Source organism: Myotis lucifugus, unplaced genomic scaffold, assembly GCF_000147115.1.
Source record: "Myotis lucifugus unplaced genomic scaffold, Myoluc2.0 scaffold_225, whole genome shotgun sequence".
Taxonomy (NCBI): domain Eukaryota; kingdom Metazoa; phylum Chordata; class Mammalia; order Chiroptera; family Vespertilionidae; genus Myotis; species Myotis lucifugus.
This window is the reverse complement of record NW_005871273.1, coordinates 1,973,292-1,984,553: the sequence shown is the minus strand read 5'-3', so window position 1 is coordinate 1,984,553 and position 11,262 is coordinate 1,973,292. Positions and strand designations below refer to the sequence as shown.

The 11,262-nt window shown below is 57.5% G+C and overlaps 1 protein-coding gene across 1 annotated transcript in view; it reads left to right on the top strand.

The window, feature by feature from the left end:
* ST14 (suppression of tumorigenicity 14) overlaps positions 1-11,262 on the top strand; it is a 36,637-nt gene that overhangs the window by 21,990 nt on the left and 3,385 nt on the right. Inside the window, 10 exon segments of the mRNA XM_006098241.3 lie at positions 1,703-1,842; positions 2,177-2,274; positions 3,210-3,319; positions 3,486-3,492; positions 3,494-3,617; positions 4,957-5,061; positions 5,385-5,495; positions 5,602-5,715; positions 6,021-6,143; positions 6,936-7,122. Of these exon segments, the coding sequence (XP_006098303.1) occupies positions 1,703-1,842; positions 2,177-2,274; positions 3,210-3,319; positions 3,486-3,492; positions 3,494-3,617; positions 4,957-5,061; positions 5,385-5,495; positions 5,602-5,715; positions 6,021-6,143; positions 6,936-7,122 (1,119 nt within the window).

Here is an 11,262-nt window from a genome sequence, read left to right as displayed (position 1 = left end):
CTTGGGAGGGCCCTCTGTCCAGTCAGCAAGGTCCCAGGTGCGAAAGCACTCGCAGATTGCAGGGACTCAAAAGGCATCATGCACCTGCCATGGAGGTTGGGGTGCGAGATGAACGCCACCCCTGCCAGCCGCAGGTCAGGCAGGAGCTACCCTCAGAGGCACTGCGGGTGGGTGGACTGCCCCCTCCCCAGCTCTGCCTACATCTCAGGATGAATGATAGGCTAAGAGTCAAGCCCAAACCCAGCGGGAACCATCTGCTTCCACAGCTTAGCATCAGGACCTCTGTCCACACCCCTTTGGGTGCAGGGTTCTCTCCCTGCTACTTTACTAGCTGTACTAAAAATAAATACATCTCCTGGGAGGCAGGAGTGGAAAACAGGCATGCGTAAGGGGGACCTACATTGTTCATAATCTTACTTTCCAGACACAATCACTGCTGATTTTGTGATGTCTGTTCTTCCAGACTTTTCTGCTGTGTGTGTCTGTTTGTGATTATATTTAAACTAGAGGCCCGGTGCACGAAATTCATGCACTTTGGAGTGGGGGTCCCTCAGCCCGGCCTGTACCCTCTTGCAGTCCGGGAGCCCTCGGGGGATGTCCGACTGATGGCTTAGGCCTGCTCCTCACTCAGTCCCAATTGGCCAGACCCTAGCAGCAAGCTAACCTACCGGTTGGAGCATCTGCCCCCTGGTGGTCAGTGCACATCATAGCAAGCGGTTGAGCAGCCTTAGCATATCATTAGCATATTACTCTTTGATTGGTTGAACGGAGGACTAGACACTTAGCAAATTAGGCTTTTATTATATAGGATATAGGGTTATACAGCACGTTTGGTTTTGTTATCTGCTTTTTAAAAATGAAGTTTAAAATAAAATGAAGGGAAAATGAATAAATAAAAATGAAGTATACAGGATAGGGCAAAAGTAGGTTTATGGTTGTTCGTATGGAAACTCTGTAATAATAAAAGGGGATGTCCTTCCGGACAAAGCTGGGGCTGCCAGGGAAGCCCCGGTCCCGGGTGCCAGAGGGAAGCCGGTGCCGGCAGCCAGGTGAAGGAAGGCCTACTCTTGCACGAATTTCGTGCACCGGGCCTCTAGTAATACAACAATTAATGAATAATACAAGAATAAAGCCTGCGTTTCACGTACTCACAATTTTAAACCTACGTTTCCCCGCCCTCGATTGTGATGGTCTTTCCGAATCAGTAATTCTGTCTCTGATCCTCGTTTTCCGGTGGGACAGACGTGGTGTAGCTGAGAGGCCGCAGGACATGGTCCTTGGCCACGTGGGCTCCGGAGCCTGATGCCCGGGCTCCGACTGACTGTGGAATCTTTGGTTCACCTCTCCATGCCTCAGTGCCCTTATCTGTAAAATGGGGCTGATCGTCTGTACTGTGCAGAGTGGCTGTGAAGCTACCAGAGTTAATGGCTATAAAAGCACTGAGCGTTAGTAGTTCATAGTGTTGCGACTCCTGTTACTGCTATGAGTTAGCCTGTAGTTTAACGAACCCTCCGATGTTAGGCAGTCAGTGTTTCTGAGGTTTTGCTATTTCAGACCGACCGTCTTATCATTAAATCCTTACTGAGGTCCTGTGTGGGGCGGCCTTTTGTGAAGGGGCCCAGGGTTAGGGGCAGGGTCCTTGGGTCCCCTCTGCGTAGCTTCTGTTTGCCCTCACTAACGCCCGCCTCTTTTGCCCCCACAGGCTGTGTGGCACCTACCCCGCCTCCTACAACCTGACCTTCATCTCCTCCCAGAATGTCCTGCTCGTCACGCTGATAACCAACACGGAGCGGCGACATCCTGGCTTTGAAGCCGTGTTCTTCCAGCTGCCCAAGATGAGCGGTAAGGAGGGGAGGGGTGGGGGCAGGGGCAGGAGGGCCAGGGGCAGGGGCAGGGCCAGTGGTGGGCAGAGGGAGAAGGGGACAGCAGGTAGTGGTGGGCTGGCCAGGTCGGTGACAGAGGCTGGAAGCTTAAGCCATAGGCCATTAGCCCTTCACCTGGGTTCCGAGCCCCGCCAACGCCGTCAGCCTCCCAGCACTGGCTGTGGAGCCTCCCGGTGCCCAGCTGCCAGGCCTGCAGCCGACAGCCCTGGCTTGGCCTCAGGCCGCTCCGCCTGCCCCTCCGTCTGGCCCAGCCCGTGCTCAGTCCTCGTGCTCTTTCTCCTCTTCCCTCTCAGGCTGTGGTGGCTACTTATATGACGACCGAGGGACATTTAGCAGCCCCTACTACCCGGGCCACTACCCTCCCAACATCAACTGCACGTGGCAAATCGAGGTAGGAGCTGTGGCGGGAGGCGAGGGAGGGGTCAGGGAGATGGATGAGGGAGAGAGAGGCAGAGGGAGGAAGGGACGCTCCGGGATGGCACGTGAGGAGCGCAGAGGGGATGAGCTCCTTGGCCACCCCGTGAGGCTGCAGGTGTGAATCGCACGGGTGGCAGGGTCGTGCATGGCAGGGTTGTGTGGGGCTGACCTGCTGCAAAGTCAGGCAGACCCAGACTCAAGTCCCAGCTCCTCCGTGGCTGTCTGGGGGCCATGGGCAGAGCCTCAGCTTGCTCTGGGTCATGTAAGAGGGCGGGTGGCTGCTCCCAGCCAGAGGTGCGGTGGGGCCGAAGAGGTGGGAGTGGGCATGTGCCAATGAGCGCACTTGCTGAATGGCCCTGGGACAAGAGTCCCGCCCACAGGACTGCTTCTCACGCCCTCCCAATCCCAGATCCATCCCCTTTTCCTCCCTCAAAAATGGTGGGAGGACCTTCCAGCCCTTTTTAAAAAAAAATATGTTTTTATTGATTTCAGAAAGAGGAAGGGAGAGGGAGAGAGAAATAGTAACATAAATGATGAGAGAGAATCATTGATTGGTTGCCCCCTGCACGCCCCACACTATGGATTGAGCCGCAACCCGGGCATGTGCCCTTGACTGGGAATCGAACCATAACCTCCTGGTTCATAGGTCAACACTCCAACCACTGAGCCACAGTGGCCAGGCCCAGCCGGCTTTAGCGCTATAACCGTGTCTCTTGCTCCTGAGTCTAGAGGTTCTTCCAAACACAGCCCCCGACCCCTCCTGCTCTGGGTGGCATGTTGCCCCCGTGGCCCGAGAGGAGAAGCAGCAGCCACGCTCCCTGCCCACCCCCTCCTCCCAGCCCCTGACACCCTCGGGTTTGGGAAAGAGGGAAAGAAGCCGCGGAGACCCAGCAGCGTGTCTTTCTGCAGGTGCCCCACAACCGAAACGTGAAGGTGTCTTTCAAAGTCTTCTACCTGTGGGAGCCCACTGTGCCCGTGGGCACGTGCCCCAAGGACTATGTGGAGGTCAACGGGGAGAAGTGAGTGCCTGGGGGAGGGGGGTCGGCTGGGGAGTCGGGGGGGCAAGCCGGCGAGTGGGGGCACTGGCCGGGGAGTCAGGGAGCGGGCCTGGTGCCCATGTGGGGGGGGGGTGCCCATGTCCTGGGAGGGGGGGGTCCTCTGCCTACAGTTGGGCTCCCCCCCCAGGTTCTGCGGGAGAGAAGTCCCAGTTTGTGGTCGCCAGCAAAAGCAGCAGGATCACCGTGCGCTTCCATTCGGACCAGTCCTACACCGACACGGGCTTCTTGGCCGAGTACCTGGTCTATGACTCCAGTGACCGTGAGTGGCTTCTGCGGAAGGAGGAACCTGGGTGGAGGGAAGGGCCCTCCGTGCTGCATCTTCTTAGCGGCGGGCCTTCCTCATCCTAAGACACCAGGCAGTGTGAGGCGCCTGTCCCTCTGGCAGCCTTCTGAGCGGAAAAAGGCTACCTTACATGCATGAATTTTTTTAAAATCTATTTTTTTTAAAGATATTTTTATTGATTTTAGAGAGGAAAGGAGAGGGAGAGAGAGAAACGTCATTGATCGCTGCCTCCTGCGTGCCCCCTACTGGGGATCGAGCCAGCCACCCGGGCATGTGCCCTGACTGGGAATCGAACCATGACCTCCTGGTTCATAGGTCGACGCTCCACCACTGAGCCATGCCAGCCGGGCATGTAAGAAAGACCCCCGTGAACACGGGCACATACCACGCCCTTCGGCCCCCTCAGCTCGAGGACCCTGGGTGCCTTTGGACCACCTGTCCCTGTGGTTCGGTATCACTGATCATCGGTGCTTGTCTCGGTGGCCTTTTAGCACCTTTATGGTTAATAGCATAATTTTGAGACGTTAGAAACTTCTGGGCGTGAACACCACGCTAACTGCTCCTGGCTCTGACAGGTGCATGAGCTGTCCCTGAGGGATCTAGCAGTTTCTGTTGCCTTTAATCTCACTGTCTGTGGTGTGAGTAGCGGTTCTTCCACATACAATTGTTTGTTTTTGTGTTGGCCCTTCATCGGAGAATAACCTTTTGAAAGACATTTTAACTGTACACAGGAGTCCAAGGTTTTAATTTAAAATTCTACTGCATTGGCTAAGCAAATCCCTAGGATAAGTGACTAAACTACCGATACAGACAAAGTGACAGTGGTCTCCCCGAACCTCGCCGTCTCCCTGATGACATCAGGTGTCAGACACCTTCCCATTTCAGAAACACGGGAATGCGGGAAATGCCTTGATTAGGGAAATGTGGGACAGGACACCCACATTCCCGAGCTGCCCAGCTGCTGTTGCTCTGTGTCGCTCTGGGGTGCCTGGCACTCGGGGGCCACAGAACACCCAGCCAGCTCCTCTCTGCTTTGCCCTGAGCTCCCGGGGTTGCGCCAAGGGCCGTCGGGAGGGACCTGGGCCAGCCTTCCTGTTTCGGCTGTAAGCACCCCCTGGCCACGCTTGGTGGACCTGGAGACCCCTGCCCTCTGGTGCCCGTGGCAGCCTGCTCCTCTCCGTTCAGGGTTGGACAGGCCAGTTTTCGTTAGTCCTCAGTGTGGCTGCGAGGTTGGCTCTGGGGAGGGAGGTGAGGCGGGGAGCCGGCTGTGGAGGCGGGGGGAGGCCCGGACCTCAGGCCTGTCCTCTCCCCGCAGCGTGCCCAGGGAAGTTCATGTGCAACACGGGGCGCTGCATTGGGAACGAGCTGCGCTGCGATGGCTGGGCCGACTGCGCCGACCACAGCGACGAGCTCGACTGCAGTGAGTGGGGCCGTGGGCCGGGACGTCCTCTCTTGCCCTTGCCGTGCCCTGGCGCCTGCCAGCTGGTCCCGGTGGCCTGAGGTGGCGGGAGGTGGTGGGAGGTGGTGCCCATCCCCGAGTAGCCATCTAGCCCTCCCTCGCTCGGCTGCGTGGAGCCTTGGCCCCGTGGAGCAGCTCCCTAGGCGGTGAGCGGGGCACCCGGATGCTCTCCAGGGACCAGGTCCCCCCGGCAGCTTCCCAGGGAAGCAGTGAGTGACGAGTGAGCTGGGGGCTCACATCCCGCTGAGCCCCCCCAGCTGACTGCCGCCCTCGCCCCCCCCCAGAATGCAACGCCACCTACCAGTTCACGTGCAAGAACAAGTTCTGCAAGCCCCTCTTCTGGGTGTGCGACACCGTGAACGACTGCGGGGACAACAGCGACGAGCTGGAGTGCAGTGAGTGCCCGTGGGGGCTGCCTAAGGGGGGTTCCCGGGGGGGCCCGGCTCCCTGCCGTCCACTCAGCTGGGACTTGAACCCCTGACAGTGCTTTCTGCTTCCCAGGTTGTCCAGATAAGAACTTCAAGTGTGGCAACGGGAAGTGCATCCCCGAGAGCCAGCGATGTGATGGGAAGGACAACTGTGGGGACGGGTCCGATGAGGCCAAGTGTAGCGGCGGTAAGGCCTGGCCCCGCCCTCTGACCTTTAGGGGGTTCCTCCTGCTCCCGGGAAGCCGCCCAAGCACACTCACATGCAGTGCGGACAGAGCTTAATAAGCACAAACTGCCTTCTTGATGCAAGGGCGTCCGCAGAGGGAGAACCTTCCAGAATGTGGAGGACCCTGGGCAGGGCTGGAAGGACAGTGGATGGTGGGGTGGCGGGTGGGCCGGGCCTGAGTGAGGGGCGTAGATGGCTGGATAGCAGGCTGCTGAGGAGGTCCCCAGTGGAACTGACTTTCTCCCCATGTCCTGCTCCCCACGCAGGCACTGTCGTCACCTGCACCAAACACACCTACCGCTGCCACAACGGGCTCTGCTTGAGCAAGACCAACCCCGAGTGTGACGGGAAGAAGGACTGTAGCGACGGCTCGGATGAGAAGAACTGCGGTGAGCGGGCCCGCCCGCGGGCACAGGGGGTCCACTGTGCGGGCACAGGCAGAGGCGGAACCCGCCAGGGCCTCCCGAACCCATTTCTGCCCTGGCTGCTGCCCGGAGGAAAGGATGACCTTGCCGACTTGTTGACTGGCACGAGGGCACTGCCCCAGGGGCGTGCTCTGGTCCGGGAGGCAAGGCCCAGGGCAGCCAGCAGCTCAGTTGTCCTGGTCTCGGCGGGGGTGCTGGGCTGGCCTCTGCTTCTGGACCCGGCTTTCCTGTCCTGCCCGGGGGAGGGGGCACAGTTCCCCAGCCCTCACCAGGGTTTGCCCGCACCCCACCCCATGCTTTAGTTTGCAGCCTTGTGTGTGTGTGCCAGAAGCCCTGGTCCAAGTTATATCTGAGCATAGCAGCTGTTCTCTGACTTCATGTCACCCGCCCGTGCTCCCTCTGAGCTGTGTCTTCAGCGTTTGCCAGGGAAATCTAGGCAAATGGCACCCCTGGTCATCTAAGCAAACCAGCAGGTGTCTGCAGGCGCCCGAATGCATTTGTGCAGGGCGGGGGGGAGACTGGGGGGATGTGAGGGTATTGACCTTGGGAGCAGGGAAGGGGCCCCGTGGAAGTCAGTGGGTCTGAGGCTCAGAGATCCTCGCTTGTAGGGTCTGTCATGCCACAATGGCACCAGCAGTGCTGTGCCCACTGCGAGGCGACCGCCCCCCCGCGGGCTCTCCCTGGGCCTGCGGCGGGGCCTGGAGCTGGCACCCACCCTAACTCCCTGCCCTTCCTTCGGGTCCCGGCCCCTCGCAGACTGCGGGCTGCGGGCCTTCAGCAGGCAGTCCCGGGTGGTCGGAGGCAAGGATGCGGAAGAAGGCGAGTGGCCCTGGCAGGTGAGCCTGCACGGGCTGGGCCAGGGCCACGTGTGCGGGGCCTCGCTCATCTCCCCCAGCTGGATGGTGTCCGCCGCGCACTGCTTCGTCGACGACCGAGGATTCAAGTGAGCCACGGGGTGGGGGTGACGGTGCTCTGGGAAGCCCTCCCGTGGGTTCTGGGTTTGGAAGGCCTGTGTCTGAGTCATGAAGGTGGGCTGGCGCTGGGGCCGGGCTGGAGGGCGCAGACACCCAGGATGCGGCTACTCACAGCAATAATGAAAACAGGCGTCTCGTAGGGGCTGCCTCTCAGGCAAGCACCACCTAAGTCAGTGATGGCGAACCTATGACACCTCTGACACGTGAACTCATTTTTTTGGTTGATTTTTCTTTGTTAAATGGCATTGAAATATATAAAATAAATATCAAAAATATAAGTGTTTTACTATGGTTGCAAAGATCAAAAAATTTCTAGATGTGACACGGCACCAGAGTTCAGTTAGGGTTTTTCAAAATGCTGACACGCCGAGCTCAAAAGGTTCGCCATCACTGACCTAAGTGTTTTCCTAGCGACCCGGCCAGGCAGGTCTGCTCACCTGGCATTGTACAGAAACGTGGGTTCAGGGAGGTAAGCACGTTTGCTCAGGGTTGCCCAGGTACTGAGTGGCAGAGCGAGACCCGGGCCCAGGTGTGTGGACCCACAGCCTGCTGGGCCGTCGCTGCACTTAACGGGCTCCCCGGGACTTGCTCAGACGAGCCGAGCAGCGACCGGCAGGTGGCCACGGGCAGGTATTCACACCCCCGGGCCTCAGGCTTCTCGGTGGCACTGGGAGTTCGTATCCTTCGATGGTGAGGATTAAACATGAAGTGCTGGGCTCTGCGTCTGCGCACAGTAGGTGCTCGGCACATTGTAACCGCAAGTGCAGGGCAGCCTCGATCCCAGCACCGGGACGGTCCCTAGGAAGGGTTGTGCTGGGGTCTCAGGACGGGCTGGCCAGCGGCTTCAGGAGGGAGTCTAGGGGACAGCTTGCTCCTGGCACTGCGGGCACAGGGCACAGACATTCCCACGCTCCAGGGGTTCCCACGCTCGGGGCCTTCCTGTGAGCTTGTGCTGCTTCGCCACACGCTCCGTGAGGCGCCCGAGCTGCCAGGGAGAGGGCAGCCATGGGATTCCTGAGAGACAGGGCCTGTGGCACCATGGAGTTCCCAGGCGCAGATGTGGGCATGGCCAGATGGCACATGGGTGGAGGGAATGGAGTCGGCGCTGTGGTCCCTGGGGCCTCGCTGGCCATTGCGGCCTCGCGCACCTGACTGTCCTTCCTCTTCCCATTCTGTCAGCTTCACTCCAACTCCACCGTGGGCAGAAGTGACTAGAATTCTGCCCGAGGTCTGGGGAGGGCGTCTGTGAGGCATGCCTTGTGGGCAGGGGCGTCTGGTCTGGGTGTGACATGCGAGGGCGTTTGTCACCGGACCAGGAGCCAGACCTGAGACAGAGGGAGAGCTGTGAGCAGAGGCAGGTGTGGAGAGTGCAGGGACCTGGAGCGCGGTCACTACGGACGCATTTCTAGGTCTCAGATGCTCGCAGTCCTTCCCGAGAGGAGGTATCATGTTGTGGCTGAGGGCACAGGTTGCTGGTTTGGATCATCTGTGACTTGTTAGCTCTGTGATCTTGGGTGAGCAAGGTACTTAGCCTCTTTGTGCGTGAGTCCTCATCTGAGAATGGGCGGCCCCACCTGGAAGGGCTGTTCGGGAGAGAAAATGACATGATCTGTGGACCTAGAAGGAGTGCTTGGCGAGCGGTCAGCCCTGTCCGACTGTTGACCTCCCCCAGTGTCCTCTCCCCACCAGGGCAGTCACCGGGACCTCGGCTTCTGTTACCGGTAGGGTGTGACCTGAAACAGGTAGAGACGAGGTTGGCTCAGACCGTCCTCAGCTGGGTACCATGGGCTTTATGGGGAAGACGCTGTGGCTGGAGTTGGGGTTGCTGGGTGAGTGGGCCTGGCTGGGGCAGGGGTGGAGATCTTGGGGCACAGGGCTGACAGAGAGACGTCCGTGGCAGGTGATGGGATCCCAGGAAGATGGAGCCAGAGGGGACAGGGGACTCCCCTCCTCCCCCACCCTGTTGTATCCTTCCATCCGCAGGCCCTGGCCGCCTCCGTATCCCGGGAGCTGCTCTGCCCTTTCCCACTCACAGGGCCTCCGCCTCGGCACCCCGGCCCAGGTGGCTGCAGCAGCCCTGCCTGATCTTGTCGCTTCCTCTGAGCACTTCCAGTCTGTACTCCCCAGTGCCAGAGCCGTCTTTCCAATGAGCTACCCTGATCCTGTCAACCCTTCCTTATATGCCAGCCGTGGCTTGCTGGGTGGCGTAAAAATGCTGCAGCGTGACCCACACGCCACTCCATCAGGACTCTTCAACCTCAGCCGCCTGTCCTGGCCTCACACTGTCCATATGTTCAATTTGGGGGGCGTCCTACACATTCCCTTTGCTCTCTTTGTTTTTGTTTTTTTAAGTATATTTTATTGATTTCAGAGAGGAAGGGAGAGGCAGAGATAGAAACATCAATGATGAGAGAGAATCATTGATCAGCTGCCTCCTGCACACCCCACACTGGGGATCAAGCCCGCAACCCAGGCATGTGCCCTGACCGGGAATTGAACCGTGACCTCCTGGTTCCTAGGTCGACGCTCAACCACTGAGCCACGCCGGGCCCTCTTTGCTCTCTCTCTGAATATGCTGCTTTCTCCCCACCTGTCGATCTGACCAAGTCCTGTTAGATCTCCAAGGCCTGGTCCATGACCCGCTCCCTGTCCCGCGTCCCGCCTCCCGCCTCCACTCCACGCTCTCCTGTAGGGTCTGCCCACCCCTCTGAGGGACACTTCACGCACTGTGTCATGGCCGTTCTCCTGGGTCCCGCCCCACGTTCACTGTGAACTCAGACTCGGTCTAGTGCAATTCCTAGAACATCAGAGATGCCCAGTAATTATTGAGTAAAGAAATAGATGAATGGATGAGGACATGGTTGACTATGAGGATGACGGGAGGAAAGTTAGAAAGGGTGAGGCAGAATTAGTGGGGGATGTGGAATGCCAGTTGGTGAGGTGAGGCTGACTGGGTAGGTCTGGGGACTCAGGTTAGGCTGTCGAGTATGACAAAGAGGTCCTTAGGGAGCTGTTATCTGGCAGCAACAGATTAGAGTGAAACTAGAGGCCAAAAGGTCTGTGTGGAGGCTGGCAGTTCGGTCTGGGTGTGAGACTCCATAGGGAGGGGCAGCAAGAATGGAGGGTGGGGGTGGGGTTGGGTGCTGAGTCAGCAGAAGGCTGCCGGACCTGGCTCTGGGCAGGGCTCTGGGAAGGGACGGGGTGACAGGCACCCGAGGGTGAGTCTGCAGGGCTGGGTTGAGTAGCCTCCTGACTTCCTGAGAGGTTTGAGATCATATGCGTTTTCTGTTTTAAAGACCTATTTTCCCAGTTTTTTATTTTGAAGAAAAAAAAATTCAAACCTACAACCAAGTTTCGAGTATCATGAAAGAATAAAAAGTACAGTGGACTCCCTCATATCCTTTATCTGTTTCACTAATTGTTGAATTTTACCACATTTGTTTTAGTTTTATCTCTTCGAGCATGCCCGTGCACACACATATTTTGTTTTAAACTTCACGTTATATTTTATTTTCTATTTTTTTATTGATTTCAGAGGGGAAGGGAGAGGGAGAGAGAGATAGAAACGTCACTGATGAGAGAGAATCATTGACTGGCTGCCTTCGGCACGCCCCACACTGGGAATCGAACCATGACCTCCTGGTTTATAGGTCGGTGCTCAACCACTGAGCCACGCCGGCCAGGCCTCATTGGTTTTCTTTAGTCTCTTTTAAATCTGAAACAGCTCCCCCAAGCCTTTAATTTTTGGTCTATGTTGGCATTGCATTTTTTAAAAGTCCCGCCCAGTTATTTTATAGACTGTCTCTCAATTTGGATTTTTCTGATTGTTGTTTCTCGATTAGAGTTCGGTTACACATTTTTGTAGGAAATACTGCCTTGGTGATATTGTGTCCTCAGGAAGCAGATGGTATCCGACTGGGAGGAAAGTTGGATTACGTGGTGTCCCTGGGTTTCCCCACCCTAGAGGTACTTCCCCCTGGGGCTGTGAATAAGTAATCTTGGATGACACTTTGAGTCAGTGTGAATATCGTGTTCCCCAACAATCTTTTATCCAGTGGTTGTAGCATTCCTCAATGATTGGTTTTAAAATATATATATATATATATATA